Source organism: Anas acuta, chromosome 17, assembly GCF_963932015.1.
Source record: "Anas acuta chromosome 17, bAnaAcu1.1, whole genome shotgun sequence".
Lineage (NCBI taxonomy): Eukaryota > Metazoa > Chordata > Aves > Anseriformes > Anatidae > Anas > Anas acuta.
The window spans coordinates 15,091,578-15,110,702 of record NC_088995.1 but is presented as its reverse complement, the minus strand read 5'-3'; the positions used below and the strand labels follow the sequence as shown (position 1 = coordinate 15,110,702).

The 19,125-nt window shown below is 39.2% G+C and overlaps 1 protein-coding gene across 2 annotated transcripts in view; it reads left to right on the top strand.

Annotated features, from left to right (window-relative positions):
• The window catches only part of AACS (acetoacetyl-CoA synthetase), a 45,948-nt gene that overhangs the window by 6,762 nt on the left and 20,061 nt on the right, over positions 1-19,125 (top strand). For both annotated transcript variants that reach the window (XM_068701258.1, XM_068701257.1), the window contains exons 3-8: positions 1,360-1,480; positions 4,086-4,199; positions 11,498-11,595; positions 15,124-15,238; positions 15,810-15,891; positions 16,989-17,136. In XM_068701258.1, the coding sequence (XP_068557359.1) occupies positions 1,360-1,480; positions 4,086-4,199; positions 11,498-11,595; positions 15,124-15,238; positions 15,810-15,891; positions 16,989-17,136 (678 nt within the window). The remainder of the gene's footprint in view (positions 1-1,359; positions 1,481-4,085; positions 4,200-11,497; positions 11,596-15,123; positions 15,239-15,809; positions 15,892-16,988; positions 17,137-19,125) is intronic.

Genomic DNA, 19,125 nt, shown 5'->3' with positions numbered 1-19,125 from the left:
TAAATTTTAGATATCAGAACTCAGCTCTAGCTGATTGCTAAAAGCAAAGAAATCCTCTTAGGCTTCCCTTCTTAGAAAATTCAATTGAAATGATGATGTAGTGTATTGAGCTTTAACTTTGAAAAACTGACTTTAAGATGGCCTCCAATAATACATATACCACATACTTCAATGCACTTTTTTTTGGGGGGGGGGGGGGGGGGGGGAGGCGGTGTTGATGGTGGAGTGGGAAGTACTGAGTTTTATCTAGCTTTCAGAATAACCTTGTACTTGACCTGGAAGAATGCTGTTTCTATAATGCCTGTGCAGTTTGTATGAGAAAACCTGAGGGCATGAATAGAAGCTTTCAAACATACAATTTATGAAATAATTTTGCAATGTAAAGATCATAAAATGCATGCATACGCTGCTGGGCAGTATAATTTATAAATAGTGGGACACTTGGGAAGGGGTTTGAAGACCTTTGTGGATAATGCTTAACCAATCACTGTTACTACAGGTATGTTCTTAACTGTGACTTAATGGATAACTTGAAATTTGAGACTTAGTTATTTCAAGATGGGGGAGTTGTTTCACCTGAATATGTTTTGGGGCCTTCTGTTTATCACATGTTTTGTGTGCCTTTTTCCTAAATGGGAAATTACTTTTAACATGGGGTTACTAGGTTGCGGGACCATCTTATTATAAAATGGCAAATGAGGTATGGTAGAAATGTGTACTCTATTTGTAGTACAACTCTTGTTGGTTGTAGAGACCAGTAGAGCTTTTGTGCTCTGAATGAAGCTGTGTGGTACTGAAATGCTTATTGCAAATTTATCTTACATGTAAATATATATAGAGAGAAATAGAATAAAAAGCTCTATCTTCTTCAGCTATATTTGACTATACAGTCCACATATCCAGACTTGGATCAGTTACCACTGTCAATGTTCCTAATGTTGGGCTCTGTACTAAGTAACTCGTGCTGGGGGAGACAGGGCACTCAGTATTCTTATGCTTTGGCTTTTATAAGAGGGAGGCTGCAGCGTGCTGTAGCTCAGTCACTGCTCTGTATGTCCCCGCTCAGGACCCCAGCGTGCCCTGTGGTGTGCACATCTTGCTATAGATGTAGTATTTTGGCTTGCTTGTGTATTTAAGGCTGGTGTGAAGGTAGAGCTGTCAGTGAGGAACTTTTTCAGCCTTGTTCTAACAATGTCTTTGCTTGACAAATCAGTCATATTTCTAGGCCTGTATTAATAGATCCGGTGTCTGCTTGCTATCTGCAAACTGGGAGGAATTGTCCTTGCTTGGAATTAATTAGCATATATCTGTAGAAATAATACTAGTTTTTTGCATCAATGTATTATGTTTTTTCTTCAGGTGGTTGATACGTCCAAAAGCATTGCAGATGTCCCAGAATGGTTTAAAGGTAGCCGTCTGAACTATGCAGAAAATCTTCTGAAGCACAAAGACAATGACAAGATTGCACTGTATGCAGCAAGTGAGTAAGAATTCACGGCTTTCTTGTTTTTTGTTTTTTTTTTTATAGTTCATAGGTGCTGGCCTTTAAAACAACATGTATTTTTATAAACCTTGAAATAAACTGGCCTGGGTGAGGAGAAAAGAAGAAAATAAAGGTATCATCTCTGCAGAATGAGTGATACAGCTCCTCAAAAAAAAAAAAAAAACAGGAAAATAAGGTCCGGGAACGTAGATAGTTCTGAAAAGTCCTTGGCAAAGCAAATGAAGTTTTCTTCTGAGAATGTGCTTAACTGTCTTAAGGTAGTAAAGATGATGCTGTGTTTAACATCACTCAGTATTTGAGCTATTATTTTGTGTTTGTCATAAACACTTGCCTAACGTGCCTTTGGGAGGATTTTGGCACTGCTTGATACAGTCCTTCCCACCCTCTTCCTATGCCTTTTATCTCAGAAATACTAAGGAGTACATGTGACATAGGTAGGAATTCCCTGTAGTTGTGACAGTGCAGGGAGGAAGGAAAGGACAGTTACTTGCATGGGAGAGCTGGAATTCCACTCTTCTGGAGCTCTGAAGCTCAGTCTTACTTATTTTTGTTGTTATTCTGGAGAAGGTGTAAGTCACTAAAATCCAGGTGTCCTTATAATGAAGATTGTAATTCTTAAGACCCTTCCATAAATCTGCTAACTTTGGTAACTTAAAACATATATATATGTATATTCTAATACGTTAGATGGGATTAGCCTCTGTGCAGGTTTATCAGAGCATTGCCCTACAGACTTGTATTTTGAGCTTCCCTTTTGCCGGGCCTTATCCTTGTAATAGTGACCAAGAGGTGATTCTTTGTAATAGCTTAATAATAAACAAAACAGCCTTGTAGCTTATTAGCAGAACAAGCTATACAAAAACATGGATGGATTGAGCGGGTATTAAGTCCTAGCTTCTGACTTCTGAGGTATGGAGATCAGTTGTTGAATTACATGCATATTCCTGTTGTTCTGACTGTTTTTAACAGCTACATAAGACAGCAGAGCTGTATTTTGTATTTTAGCACTGAAAGAAAAACTTATCAGTTGTTTTACTGTTTAGAGATATTGAAAGAAACCTCTCTGATTATATATATACAAAACAACTCCAACTTAGAGAGAATAGGAAAATCTATGACCTGATTTTGATGTAATAAGAACTTTCTGCTGAAGCTGGATAGAAATGAGGCTTCTAACACGAAGCTGGCTTCGAAGTGATGAGCTTTCAAATTTTGATGTCATTAGAAAAGCTTCTTAAGTATTACTTAATTGGAAAAACCTCAATGTAGTTGTTTAAATACATCTTGTGCAATAGCTGAAAACCAAACGCTGATCAGTAACTCAGCTCTAAGGGTATGTAGCTGTAATGGGATTGACTTCTGTTAATGTTAAGTGTGTAATTTGAGGAAAAGTGGAGTTAAATACTTGCAGTTCAAAATATTGAAGGAAATATTAGCAACTTAGTTAGTTTTTTGGTTTGATAAGTGATGACATTGTCTCTTGGAGATCTTGTTTCCTGTTAGGAAGTTATGGGTTGTACTGGATGATACCAAAAATAGATAATACCAAACAGAGAAATTCAGCTGATACAGGTGTATACTATGTCAGTGCCTGAGTAGCAAACACACTTCTTTCTCTTCAGGGAACAGGCCTGTACCTGTGTCTCTTTTCATGACCTTCTGCTGTAATTAATCTTCTTAGGCTCTCTTAAGTCAGAGTATTTTTCATTAACCAATCACTGCTAGATCAGAGTGGTGTTTAGAGAACCTGTGTCAGGTTCCTGAAATCACTAGGGGTGATTCTGTGGGAGCTCTGTGGGTGTAATAGGGCATGGGAATGGAAGCATAACTTTGCTAAACAATTTCATTTAGTACGGTCTCCCACTGTCAGTCTCTTATTTGCAACTCCTTTCTCCCGGGGTCTTTAATCACAAAGTGAGATCAGAATCCTACGTTCCCCTAGAGCAACAGAAAAGAGAATTTATAGACCTGCCCTGCTCAGCTTATGAAGTATGTGTTTTATTGACTTCTGTACTGCTTCCCATCAGCACCTGCTGTCTTGCTTCATGTAGATCTAAATTTACATGGGTGGAAATATAATGGTAAAAATACTGGTCCCTGATTAATGAAAATAATGACTGGAGCTGTTCTTCAAAGACCTGCTGTACCAGGGCATGCAGTGCATTTTTGTGGCTACGTTCTTGACATGTTTTCATGAGAAATGCTGGATACTGGAAATAGGATGGGCCCAATGATTTGCGTGGTTTTGCAGTCAAGTTGAAGAAGTACAGAGCCTCTAAGATGACAAACTTTGTCTTTCATAACATTTGTTTTGTTCATTTTGTTTCATGAATGATTTATTAACATCTTATGTAACATCTGACATTCAGCACAAAAATGAAAATACCCTGCAGATCTCTCAGAGGTGCATGGAGTCCAGTTCAGTTTATTTGGTTTGTGGTATGCTGGCAAACACAGATGTTTAAAAAAAAAAACATACTGAAAGTCATAAGTTTTCCTTCCAGAATTAGCTACTTGTACTGACTCTGGGTTGCAGTGTAGAATTTCTGATTGGTTGTTTTAATAAATCTTGTTTTCTCAGAGGAAGGGAAAGAAGAAATCTTGAAAGTTACTTTTGAAGAACTGAGACAATCCGTAGCTTTGTATGCTGCAGCCATGAGGAAGATGGGAGTAAAAGTGGGAGACAGAGTTGTGGGTAAGTTTTTTTGTTTGCTTTTAAAGGAGAGGAGGTAAAATTTTCTTAAAATATACAAATGAGTAGAGTTATAAAAATGTATTTATGAAATACTGCTTCACTGAAACATTCTAAAGAAAAGGCTCTTATCCCTTTTTGCTTTGTGTGAAGTATGCTTCTAGGGGGAAGGAACCTGGAGTAGCCTGCCTGTTCTCAAGCACTGCAGAGGGACATAAAAAAAAAAAAAAAACTTAATTTGTGAAGCTCTAAGTGCTCCATGGAAGCAGAAGTGATGGAGACTTTACTTCTAGTTGATCCTTGACTCACAAGGTTGGGTAGGTTCACACTGGCAATCTTGGAAATTATGGTCCCAGGCTGTTTGTTCTGGTGCCAGCTGGCGATTACTGTCCCTACAGCTCCAGGTAATGTGCGGCACTGTGAACTGCATTTCTTGAGGACTAGACACTGCCTTCTGCCACCAGTGCTTTTGGGAGTAGTGGCTTCCAGCAGAACGGTGGCAGTGAACAGCTGAAGTGTGATAACTTTTTATGTTGTTCCAGTGCTAGGCTTAGCAGTTAGAGCTGTATTATCCTTTCAGTAGTAACTCGGTATTTTTTGGAGTAATTGAAGGGTCTTTGTCCTGTCATAAGACTGTTGTGCAGACTTTTCCAAATAAACAGTTTTTTGTCTTACAAACAGTTTATACAGTATGCAGTCCGGGCACAGACAGGAGTTACTCAAGTTGGCTTCAGTCCATTCATCCTGAATTGCTGCTTATGATCTTGCAGTTGATCTGTTCCATAGCTGTGCTTCTCATACTCTGTAACATATTCTCTGTAATTTTGTCAGTGTGGTGCAAGTCCAAACTGCAGTATCCTTGAAGTTCCCTGACGCCTACCTGGTAGTTGTGCTGATGTGCTCATCCATCTTACTACTGGAACCACATGTTCCTTGAGCAATATTTGGCAGTTATCCTAGGTCTGTGTAAATTTTTATATGGTGCAAACCTGAAGTGATGAAACGGCTTGGTTTGTTTTTCTGCAAGTTACAAACCAGAACTTGAGCCAATGCCTTCAAAATCAGAAGGGTATGCATTATTATCTTTTACTGCACATGTAAATATGACCCGCAAATGGGGATGTAAAATATACTCAAGAGGTCTCATACTGCATGTATGTGGTATGAGTGTTCTGCTGAACTGGTAACTGCAGAGTTTAATTATCATAACTAGGGGCTTGCCTTTTCTACACAGAATTAGAATCAAATTGTTAATGTAGTATGAACCATCTAGCCAAGTCAGGAAGGCTTGCCTGAATGAAGAGTAAATTGATGCTTTAATTTTTTTCATTTTCAATCGTAACGCTATCACATTCATACTGATAACTTCCTGAGGAGCAACAGCCTCTGTCTAAAACCAAAATAATGAATAGGACGACTTATGCTCCACAAAGTTTGGGTTTTTAGAACTTAAATGTATGGTGTTGCTTACTATGTCCTCTGCTGTATACATCAAATGATAAGTGGGTTGCATTTTTTTAAATTTGCCCCAATGATGTTGGCAAAACAGTATCTAATCATTCATAGAACTAGAAACCTGGACATCATGAAACCAGTCAGTCATGTTTTTGTTGACCACTTTTAATGTTTTCTGTAAACAGTCTGTCTTCATGGAGCACTGAATGTGTTAATGTGTTCCTTTTTTTGTGATTTTTTGTAAAGAAGTTACTCAGGATGTGTAAAAAAGAATATGTTGCAGACTGCTTATGGAGCTTTAATACACTACTCTGTATTGTTTTGTAAATGTAAATAAGTTTTAAAAAAAAGTTGAGAGATCTCAAAACAGTTGTTCTGTGCATATTGCTGGTTATGCTAACACAACAGATTAAGTTCTCATGCGTAAGTGACAAGAAGCAGGCTATGTACCAGTTTCAATTACTATAACATGGCGATATACTCAGAATGTAGTGGAGCAATGCAGAAAAGTAACTACTGGTTTTGTCGGAGATTTTTATCTCTGGAAGATAGTACAATGGGGCAACTGGATAGTGGAGCTGATATTAATGTTTAAGTATGATCCGATGCGTGCCCATTAAATGGGAACATTCATTCTGGGTTAAGATTAAAGAGTTTTATCTTCATTAGATTGTGTTTGCAAATTAAAGTTCTGTTCACAACCTGATTAACTGCTAGAACTCTTATCAAAACCAGTTAGAAATGCTACATTTAGAAAAGAAGGCAAAAATAATGGTGTTATTTTGTGCTCATTTGGTGAGTAGCTCTTAGAGTATAATATAGAGGAGAAATGTGCTCTGTAGCTGGAGAAGAGAACATGCTATTGAAATGTAGTCAGTGATAACCATACTAATAATGTCTTCATAACTTTAATAGCTCCTTTTAGTTAACGAGCATTTTTGCTTAGCACAACCGGAGGCTGGCTGATTCTTGAATCTTGTTTGTTTTGGCAGCTGGCTCACCTCTAAATTAAAACTAAATTAACAGACTACCTGCAGGAGGTAGCAATCCAAATTTCTGTTGACAAATCATCATTGATGTCAGTGCTTCCTTGCACATAAAGGTCAGGATTTAACTGCACTTCAGCATCCTGTTCTCACAGGAGAAAATGTGTGTGTGACTCCAGTGGGAACCCTGACGTTCAATGATTTTTATGAGCAGGCACAGTCTCTGGCTATCCAGTGACATTTCTGTTGTTCAAACAAACAACAAGCAGCAAACAGATTGAGGGGAAAAAATAAAAATAAAAAAAAAATATATGAACCATGGGCAATTCTTGTATCTTTTATTTTTTTTAGCTTGCTCTGCCCTGTTAACTCTGACTGGTGAGAGACTCTCCTTGTAATCCCCAGTCAGATGAACCTGTACCAGCTCCCAACACTTGAGCTGTTGCACAGTTCCCCTTCCCCTCCCCTGGTGCCCAAGACTTCTGACCTTGACAGATTGCATTGTCTTGGGCAGCTGCCCATACCTAGGGAAAGCAGCTTTCCATCTGGAAGAAATCAGGAGATCTTGTATTTTGTGTAGCAATCTAGCTATGTACACACAGACATTTTAAGTTGGGTCTGAACTTCTTTCATAGATCTCTCTCCTATGCCAGAGGATATTGGCAGTCCTTGGAAGAGCTGAAGTGTGACATCACAGTGGGAGGTTGAAACTACTGACTGTTCTCCAAATCCCAGATTGACATGGGGGAGAGATGTTAAGTGTTGGGTGGGAAAGCTTGAATCATACACCCGCTTGTGGTACTAAAGATGAGGCTCTCCAAAGCTTGCCAAAATCTATTGGGACCTAATTTTTTCCAAAGCTCTTAGCAGATGGCAGAAGGAAGGGTGATTCTTCACATAGCTTATAGCAGTGTAATGTGGGGCATGCTTTTACTTCTGAAAAGTCTTCTTTTAAATAGAAGGAAGATATTTTTACTCTTTTTTGTTTTAGTTGTGTAATACCTAGTCAGCCTGCCAGGTTCTGATGCCCTTTGTTGCCACTTTTGCTTAAAATCGCTTAAAATCTGGAGTTGTTAGAGTTATAAACAAGAGCATTGGCACTGTGTTTTCTTGTGAATTTCTGTTCTTTAACGCCTCTAAGTTTAACTGTACTGAACATATCCCCTAGTTTGTCCAATACAGTTTGTAGTTATATCATACCAGTAATAGTATGTTAAAGTTGGAGGTGGGTGAATGTGGGTGGACAAGCAGCAGCGTCAGCACTTTTTTTCAGCTTGATTTCTTCCTAATTTTCCATTTCCATTACTAAGGAGATAGCACTTAATAGTAAACATAACTGAAGCAGATGTGTAGTGAAACATCTCTTCTAAAGACATCTAATGCTGTCAGTGATGCTTGAACAGTTGAAGAGACAGATACAATACGTAATCCAAGCTACAGAAGTCCAAATGTGAAGGGCTTGTGGTCTCCCCATAGCCATCTATTTGGCCAGTGACAATGACTACAGCAAGAATAAAGTAAAGCTGGGAGTACCTGTGGTTTTAGTCTCCAGGTATGTTGCTTCTGTCATCCTATAACCAGCTTTTACAGCCATTCACTTACAAGTCAGCTGTGAAACAAACTAATCTTCTCCATGTGTTCACACACAAACTCCCAAACAAAATGTCAATGAATTACATTGTTTAAAGCTGGTATTTTATCTATAGTAACTGTCTTAGCCCTGCTTGCTTATGTGGGTTTTAAAGCTAGTTTTGTAAGAAGATTAGCATGTTACTAATAGTGTCAGGTCACAGCTATGCTGTGTAGGATGGCCATTTTAAAATCCTCCCAGTATGAAATCTTGCATTAACATCAGAAAGGGAAACTTGGAAGTCTGGTCTCTTAAGCTTGAGAGCTAGATGAATAGTATGAACCATGGAGAAGGTATTTCAGTTACAGGTCCCTACTTCCATTTGTCTGGATGCATTCTGTCAAGGGTTGAGCTAAATCTTCAATGCAGGGTCAAAGTTTTCTTCATTCAGATAACTAGAAATGGTTGGATGCCTCTGCTTTTGAGTGCATGTTGTGCTTCGAGGCATTAGATGCTTTCATGGAGCATCTTCTCAGCACTTTGAGGAAATTAAGACTCCTGACAACATGACTACACCAGGAATTTTTAGACTATAGTTTTCACCTATTTTGAGTACTGTAGTGTAAATGAACATGTAAATTTAATTTCAGCATACGCTAGATCAAATAAGTTGTAACTGACTGCAGATGCTGTCCAGAACAGATCAGGGTCTAAGTGCTTCTTAAAAAAAATATATATATATAAATGTATACAGTGTTGGTAAGATATCACTTGCAGTGCTTAGAGATTTTGTCACAGGTTTTCTCATGAAAGTTTTTTCATTTGTTTTTATGGATCTCATTGTAGAACAACCACACTTTTATTTGTGCTACTTGGTGTTGGGCATTATGACAAGTAAGTGAAAATCCTGAAGAACAGGCTGTATGCCTGCAGTGATCAGATAAAGGTGTAGAAATGCAGACTAAGTTGCCTTACGTGCTTCATACCTTTTGGCAGTTTTGGATGATATGCTCAAATGCCACTTCTAAGCCAACTGACAAGTGGAAATAATGATTTAATTTTCTGGTTTGCAATAATAAGCAGACTTATGTACTTTCCCTGAGGGCTTTTGAAGGAAGAGTGAAGAGAACTTGCATATAAGAGATGTTGTAAACTCTAGCAAGGTAATCAACCAGTTCTGAAGTTTGGAGAGACATCTAGTTTTCATTGTTGTCTGGCCTGCTGATAACCCTCTCCAAGAAATGCTCATTGGAATTAATTGGCATCAGTTTAAAAAAAAAAAGTTACCATCACACACGACCATGGTTTAGGCTGCTTCATATACTTCAAATTATTGCTCTGGGATGGAGGCTTCTCTTTAAAAACAAAACACCAAAACAAAACAAATTTTGTGGTACTGTACTACTTTTTGTTGTAAACATTGACACTAGGGAAGAAATAGCAAAATAAATGCGCCTTTATGGGCTAGAGGCTTTGCTGCACTTTATGTGCTTAAGGACTTTACTGAACAAAACACCACAAACTATGCAGATCAGGAGTAATTTACATCTTAACATGGTATGGGCTCTTTATTCAGTTGTGATTTTTAAAGAAACTGTTGCGTATGCATTGTAGTACTATTTTTCAAAGTTGCTGCTCCCAAAAGCACAGCTGAAATTGTCAAGCTGGTTTAAAAAAACAATTTCACAGATTTTGAATCATGATAAAGAAAAAATGTATAGTTCTATAATCTTTTTTCAAAGTTGAAAAAGGATAGATATTCAAGCTGTGTAGACTAACTGGCAAAGTACCTTCTTGATAAAGTTAAAACATAACAAACTTCTATTAAGATCTATGATCTTAGTTCCTGTCACTAAAAGTACTTTTGTAAATATCTTTCATAGTGAGTTTTTGTCCCAGTGAGTTTTTGCTGCCTGGTAGATACTGCTGCAGCACCTGCAACTTGCACTGAAGTCCAGGATCTGCCAGCATGCAACAGTTTTGTAAAATGGCTTAAGAAGCATTTTAAGGCCACTTAAACTTGCTTTCAAACACTAAATTCTAAATAGTTGTCTAAATAATTAGGCCTGTTCAAAGTACTCTGACATCTTTCAGTTGCTTCAAAATAATTATCTGAAATTTCACATCTTTGACCAGTTTTAGGGTAGTTTAAGTGTAAATTTCAGTTGCAATTTATTAATTTGTGGGTTGGATTCTGCTAAGATGAGAGTCAGTCTCAGTCATGTAGCTGGCTTTCTGGAGAGTTGTTCAAATTGAACCCGCTGAAAGACTGACTAACTTGAATTTCATTTTGTCTGTGCACCTTGATAAAGTGAATTTCAATGTTGAAAACTTGCTGCAAGCTGATGATAAATCTGAAGAGCCACGTTTGTATAGGAATGTTCAAGGGCTTGTCCTACCATGTTCCCTCCTTATCAGCTGAGATGCTGGTTTTGCTTGTTTAAGATTCTGGCAGTGTATACCAGACAAAGTTTAGCCATGGAAAGCTGAATCTCTGCTTTTGAACATACAGACTTCAAATGTAAAGCAAAAACTTGAACTGTCTGCCCTCCTTCATACGTCTGTTCACACAAAGACTGTTGCTTTCAGATGCACTGTGTGTATTGAGTCATATGTTGATTAAAATTAGAATGAAGCCAGGTGTAAAAGTCACCTGATCTGTTTAGAGTGTTCTTTGTCACTTCTGCTAAGGAAGCAATGAAACATTTATCTTTCTACAGGTGATGTAAATAGCTGAGTACAGAAAGTATTGAAGGAATGCGAGAGGCATCTCTGATGTGACCTGGTTGCATAAGAGAACCTTACAAGATCAACAGTTAGCCAAATTTGGTTTATTTTGAGATCCCTGCCTTTCTAAGCATGGCTGAATATTTATACTGTTTTATTCCAGATGCTTTTCCTAATGGCTACGTTTTGATGTGCTGCCCTGCATGTGCTCTTAGTCTCCACGTAGCCTATTCAGTCTGACAGTTCCTCTCTTCAGTGTGCTGCCCTCTTATCCTGAAAGTCTCAATTAAGCAGAAACTTTTGTAAATTGAGAGTAAGTCTGTAGCTATAAAATCTGATACAACTTTTTATAAATGGAATTCTGTATAATTCATTGTGTCACTGGTTAGACTTTGAAGGAGGGCAGTATGGCTGTGACAAACTTGTGGAGTTACAGGATGCTTCAGCATTCAGTTCTCTTTTTTTTTATCTGTGTAAACTGGCTATTGTATAGAATATATTTTCTGTTAGCTTTGATATTTTCTAGTTTTCTTCCATCTTTAACCATTCAAATTCTGCCACAGGTTATTTACCAAACAGCATTCATGCAGTAGAAGCAATGCTGGCTGCTGCAAGTATTGGTGCTATCTGGAGTTCAACATCCCCAGACTTTGGCATTAACGTGAGTAGCCTTGTCGGACATTCCAAAAAAGCTATTGTTATTTTTGACAAATGTGGTGGACAGTGACAAGTTAGAGGCAGATGGATTCTGGTCGCTTTAGTGTTACTGCCACCATGTGGCACAGCCAAGCACATCATGTTTTCTTTTTGTAGCTACCGCAAACTGAATGAAAACCCGTGCTTTCAATTCTCGGTGATGATTTTTCAGCAAAGTAGTTTCATTATTTTAAGCTAACTCTGTTGGGAGATTTCCAGACAACCTGTAGTCCTGGTGATTTTGGGGATCTTCTTTGTTCACATAGCTTTCAGCACATCATAAGCAGTAACATGCAAATTACTTTTAAAATGGAGTGTTGAATCTTTCTACTATCTAAAAGTTATCATGAAAGCATTGAAGAATATATTGTGTATTGCAGAACACAGAAAATACCCACATTTTCAGGTGGTATATATCCATAATCTTGTGTTTTAATCCCAGGAGCTGGTTAAAGGTGTGGATCTGTCTCAGGATTAGCGCTAGAGGGCAGCAGCATTCTGTTGGTTTACAGTTGAAATTGTATCACTGGGAAAGAAAAATGTTTTTTAAAAAATCATTGCAGCATGTAATGATCAATCTGTTCTACAAATATTTTTTGCTTGCTCAGAAAATGACAGTAGGGAGTATCTTCTTTGAAATGTGATTTGATCTCTCATCTGGGGGAAGATTGTTCATTTTGCTTACATTACAGAGCACTGGTATGTTGTGTCCATGTTGATACGCTGTTATTTTCAGTCCCCAGCTTTTTTTGTGATAGTTTTCTTAATGCAACTTGGCTTTAGAGCAGTAGTGTCATCAATATCATTTATTCTCCTTTGGTTTGGCAACGTGTTGACGTGAATTCAAACCCTGAAATCTTGACAGGTCTGTAGAGGTCCTTAGGGATATTGGCTCCCACCCAAAGGAATACATGTAGGTCTTCTTCCTTCTGTGCACTTACATTTGTCCTGCTAATATAAATGAAGATTTTATTTGTGTTTTGGGAAACACTGGAACATTTTCAACATTTCAGATGTAATTGTATATATATACTTTGTGAATCCTAGAAATGTCACTTTTCAGAACTGCCTACACACTGCAGGCTCTGAATGCCATATGTCCAAAGGCTCTGCAAGCATTCAGGATGTCTGCTGTCAGGGAACCAGTGAGTTTTCTTCCACACAGAATACCGCCCTTGGCAGCGTTTGCTTTGTTTCTCCAGTCCCTGTAATCCATTTAGGTACACTAACAAGAAACTGGTTCTTTTTGGCCTGTGCACAAGAGATTGCTGGATATGTTAGTTTAAAAAGAGGATCTTCTCTTAGAACTGTGTAAGGAGCCTTTGGTAAGCCCTCACAAAGTCAATGCAGCTTCATTCATGGGGTCCTGCAAAATTTTTCATACAGGATTTGAGGCCTATCAAATAGAATGAGCCATATCTGATATACCTGAGCTTGTAATGAAAGCAATTCATTGCTGAACCATCTGGTAGGATTAAAGTTCAGTTTAATAATTACATGTTCCATCTGCTTGTATTCCCTTTATATCAAATCAAGCTGCCCTGTGGGATTTGATCCTGCCAGTGCAAATGAATCCAACAGGGTATGTTAGCAGGATTAGTAAAACCCTGAGAATTGTAGTCATCTCTGTGTCTGATTCACACTTCTCTTCAGATTTCATTATTCTGTTAGAGTACCCTTAGTCCTCTCATTGGTCTTCATTTTTTAAACAGACAGCATGGATCTGGGGTGTGTATACTCTGTGTTTAGCATGAGCGTATACACACAGACACTTGGTGTGAACTGGCTTATTAGTCAGTTCTTTAAAATATTACAAAGAAGTGGGGTGATGACATACCAGAGACAGATGGAAATTTGCTTTCATATTCCCTTAGAGACTAATGTTTTTAGTTAATATACATTTCTGAGTTTGTTGGTTAATACACTAGTGGTTTCTTGAAAACCTGTTCTGTTGCTGAAACTGATTCAGGGCCTACTTTTTAAAAAGTAATTGATATAGTTAGGTGTCAATGCATTGTTATGGTGTTTTTTTTTTTTTTGTTTTTAAGGATGTGAACAAGGAAGAGGAAAAGTGTCAATGCTTTTCTGTATTCTGGAAAATATTTTTCTTCAGGCAGTAGGAGAGAAAGTGTGTCCAAGTGATGTTCAGCAGAGACAGTTGCTAATTATATTTAGTTGCACCCCTGTTCCTTACCAGTGGTGGTCAGGGAACTTTCCTGGAGAGGCAACATGGAGAAGTAGTTGTGGCAGGACCTGTGCTTCTGCAGTAGGCTTTCTTGCAAGCCTGACCAGCTTAGCTTGGAAAGGAGTTTAACAGAGATGTGTTGATTGTGATTTTTTTCTTTTTGTCTTGATCTTTTTGATTTGGTAACAATTTGGCTCTATTCTGGTTGCAAAGTAGAGCACGATGCACAGGACAGATAATAAGGCTGATGGGAAGAATAAGTACATGACGTCTATAAAGTCTATTTTTTAGACATATAAAGTCTATTTTTTGCAGCATGGAAGAAGGAGACTGCTTAAGCAGTTAGCTGACAATTTTATAGTATTGACTCATCTTGTAGTTCTTAATATTTCAAGTAATGCATGTAGAAAGGGATGAACATTACCCTATGCTGGGAGCTTTTACTAAAAGGATTTGCTTCTTGCTGTTGAATACAAAAAGATCCATTTCTGGTAAGCTGCTGCTTGCAGTGTACCTGGAAAAAAATAATAAAAGAAAACGCCACAAGGGTTTTCTTCTAACGTGATAATAGCTGTGGTAAAATACTGGAAACAGTCTTAGCTGGTGGACACCTAAAAATGTAGCATTTGAATGTTTCCTGCCCCACGGGTTCTAGAAAAACTGTTAGTTTTTTGTTGGTGGCATGTATGTGTTTGATATCTTGTCATTCTGGTAAAAATCAGTGGTACGACTTCCTTTGCTAATGATTGCAGAGCAAAGGTGTGACTTCATGTGAAGCGCCACCTTGCTGTATGGTAAATGCATCTTCCAGAAGACTTTTTTTTCCCTGTTTCCCTGTTTTTCTGTACACTGTCAAAATAGCACTGGGGACAGATTACAAGGGCATATAGAGAGCACCTGTGGGAAGATGAAAATAAAATTTTGGGGGACTTCAAGTAAGGTAAGTGCCTTATTCCTACCCACATCTCACTTAGGTGCTTATTCTCTTTAGATGGGTTTATAAATTTAAATCTCAAGATTAATTTTGAGTTAGATAGCTTTGTAAACTTGATCCCTCAGTGAATGTTCTGTGATCTGTGGTGATTTTGTTACTGGTTGATGGATGGTGGGGGTCACAAAATCCATGGTTACAAACCTGTTGTACCCTGAAGATCTTGGGTGAGTGAAGGACACATGCAAGCAGTCTTTTAACAATTATTTTGTCAATTCTTATCCTTATTCCTTGCTTAAAACAAGACCTATGTTAAGCCTCCAGTGGATTTTCCTGTTTTAGCAATTCATTTTTAACCTGTTTTTCTCTGTCCTTAGGGTGTGCTGGACAGATTTTCCCAAATTCAGCCTAAGCTCATCTTCTCTGTTGAAGCTGTTGTGTACAATGGCAAAGAACATAACCACTTGGAAAAGCTCCTGAGTGTGGTAAAAGGTATACCATTCACTACATACCGTTAATCTTATACTGTAATTCAGTGCACACTCAAAGCTTGCACTGTCACTGAAAATGACACCTTTGCTGAAAACGACACCTTTGCTTGTTGCTGTCCCTGTTCCTTTCTACTATTCCTATGCCCAATTAAAATTGCAGAATTGATATGAGTGAAAAGCATTTTTTTTGCATAATTAAGTCTTTTTCTTGCTTAGTTTAAATACATTGAGACTGCTATCAGCATAAATTAGCTGGCAGTGTAAGTGGGGGAACAGGAGAATTGGTGATGCTGTCTTTCTATGCCCATGTGAAGTGCTGCTGAAAACAACTGAAGAGGTGTTACAGCACTAAAGCTTGATGATTTATGCTTTTATTTTTAAAAGGCTGACAATAATGAGGAAATCATATCTTAAGTAACAGAACTTTGAGGTTTTCTTAAATGCTAAAACTATATCCAATACTCAATGCATCAGATTTACCTCTGTTCCTTAGGGCATTACACTATGATCCAATTGGACAAAAAAAACTTGAGTTGTATATCTGAATTGTAGTAATTTTTTCTTCCTTCCAGGGCTTCCAGATATAAAAAAAGTGGTGGTGATTCCATATGTCTCCTCAAGAGAAACGATAGATATCTCTAAGATTCCCAGCAGGTAATGGGAGACTATCCGAACTAGGGATGGATGCTGATATGTCTTGAAAATTTATGACCTCTTTAGCTTGTAAAAGCTAGGATTTAGCCAGATTTCTTGAGATGGGTCCATTAGGAAAGCACAGGTGGTATTTTGCTGTAGATGTGTAGCTTCCACAAACCCAGCTGTTGGTGTGACGGTTCTCAAATGAAGGCAAAAGTTCCTCAAACGATCTTTCCCTTCCAAATAAAGGAAGCACAGAATGTGTCATGGGATGAGACAGCACAGGAAAAATCAGTTTGGATTTTTTCCATTCTTTCTTTCCCTTAGTTATTCTGATTGTTATTTTCTCTTTAGGAACCATGGCAAGAGTGGCATTTAATTTAGGACCCCAGTCGCCATATTAAAGGTGACTAAGGCTTAAACTGAAGTGTCCTCTGCATGCAGTGGAGATTGGCTAGGCAGCAGTTTCTGCCTCTTCCTATTCCATCTCAAGCTGCTATAACATGGGATACTTTTTACTGGCTTTATCAAGATGGGAGGCAGAGCTTTGTTACCCTTTTCTAGGAAAGACATTTTTAGCCTTTTTTGTTGGCTAGAGTGGTGCAGTTGCTAGTTCAAAGTTAAGTGGAAGACCATTCTGCTTCAAGACATAATACTGGATTTAAAATTAAACTAAAGCTTTAATACGTACTCAGTACAGCAGGGCTGCATTTACAGTGTGAGAAGCAATGTGGAGAATTGTGTTTTCTTGTCATTGATTACATGAACGGACATTTGTGTAGCTCCTATCCTAAAGCCAAACCTCCACTGACAAACTGGGAATCTGCTTTCATCTGTTAAGGCAGGCAGCTGATGATAGGTGGAGATTTTTAGGCTTAATTTTGTGTTACATCTCAATATGATACTAATGCTTCTTTTTAAGAGGAAAAGGAAACAAAAAGCAATTCACAGAGTAGAATGACTAGGAATGAAAATAATATACATAGTTTGAGTATATAGCTTATTGTAAAAGAGCTACTAGATACAGAAGTTATCTTAAATATGGGCTAGGGTAATGTTTTTTTTTTAAAAGAAAAAAACAACACTGAAATGTTTCCTTTTCTCCTCTTATGCAGTGTCTTTTTAGAAGATTTCCTTGCTACTGGGAAAGGAGACCAGGCGCCACAGCTGGAGTTTGAACAGCTGCCTTTTAGTCACCCTCTCTTTATCATGTATTCATCAGGCACAACAGGGGCACCAAAATGCATGGTTCATTCAGCAGGGGTATGTCTTCCCCAGACCTGTGCTATGTATATATAACACTGTGCATTATGTTCTTTTTTCCTTTAGCAGCATCTTAAATTGTAATGTACTTTAAGGAAGAATTGATTACTGACAGTTGTTCAGTAACTCACAATGAAACTTCCAATATATACATGTAAGTTACTGGTAGTAAGCAAACACAGATTAATGAGAATATAAAATTATTTTGATTTAGACATCAGTACGGAGACCTTTCAGAGATTTCAGCTATTGGGAGCAAGTGTATGTCACCTAGCTGATAGAACTGGTCCAGCTATTTGTTCCTAAGTTGTACCACTCCTTACACAGGCTTCTCTTCAGTTATTCCATACTCTTTATTTTTTTCCTTTGTGTAACAATCTTAATCAGTTCATTTCTATCCATTTTAAGGACTCCTGGGACCTGGGCTCAAGTAGAATCATAGAATATCCTGAGTTGGAAGGGACCCTTAAGGATCATCAAGTCCAACTCTTGACACCGCACAGGTCTACCCAAAAGTTCAGACCATGTGACTAAGTGCACAGTCCAATCTCTTCTTAAATTCAGACAGGCTCGGTGCAGTGACCACTTCCCTGGGGAGCCTGTTCCAGTGTGCAACCACCCTCTCTGTGAAGAACCCCCTCCTGATGTCAAGCCTAAATTTCCCCTGCCTCAGCTTAACCCCGTTCCCGTGGGTCCTGTCACTGGTGTTAATGGAGAAAAGGTCTCCTGCCTCTCGACACCCCCTTACGAGGAAGTTGTTGCGATGAGGTCTCCCCTCAGCCTCCTCTTCTCCAGGCTGAACAGGCCCAGTGCCCTCAGCCGTTCCTCATACGTCTTCCCCTCCAGGCCTTTCACCATCTTCGTAGCCCTCCTCTGGACACTCTCCAACAGTTTCATGTCCTTTTTATACTGTGGTGCCCAGAACTGCACACAGTACTCGAGGTGAGGCCGCACCAGCGCAGAGTAGAGCGGGACAATCACCTCCCTCGACCTACTAGCGATGCCGTGCTTGATGCACCCCAGGACACGGTTGGCCCTCCTGGCTGCCAGGGCACACTGCTGGCTCATATTCAACTTGCTGTCTACCACGACTCCCAGATCCCTCTCTTCTAGGCTGCTCTCCAGCGTCTCATCGCCCAGTCTGTACGTGCAGCCGGGGTTTCCCCGTCCCAGGTGCAGGACCCGGCACTTGCTCTTATTGAACTTCATGCGGTTGGTGATCGCCCAGCTCTCCAACCTATCCAGATCCCTCTGCAAGGCCTTTCCACCCTCATTCGAGTCCACAACTCCTCCAAGTTTGGTGTCATCAGCAAACTTGCTCAAAATACCTTCTATTCCTACATCCAGATCGTTTATAAAAATATTGAAAAGTACCGGCCCTAAAATGGAGCCTTGAGGGACCCCACTGGTGACCGCCTGCCAGCCTGACGCAGCCCCATTCACCATAACCCTTTGGGCCCTGCCCATTAGCCAATTGCTCACCCATCGTATGATGTTTTTATTTAGCTGTATGGTGGACATTTTGTCCAGTAGGATCCTATGGGAAACCGTGTCAAAAGCCTTGCTGAAGTCCAAAAAAATCACATCAGCTGGTTTCCCTTGGTCCACCATACGGGTGATCTTATCGTAAAAGGAAATCAGGTTAGTTAGGCAGGACCTACCCTTCACAAACCCATGCTGGCTGGGACCGATGACTGCTTTGTCCCCCAGGTGCGCCTCAATAAGTTCAAGAACCATCTTCTCCATGATTTTACCAGGCACTGACGTGAGACTGACAGGCCTGTAATTGCTAGGGTCTTCTTTCTGACCCTTCTTGAAAATCGGCACAACATTTGCCAGCTTCCAGTCTACCGGGACCTCTCCAGACTCCCAGGATCGTTGAAAAATAATTGAGAGAGGTTCCGCGATGACGTCCGCCAGCTCTTTCAGCACCCGGGGATGAATCCCATCCGGACCCATGGACTTGTAGGGATCCAGGTGGAGTAGCAG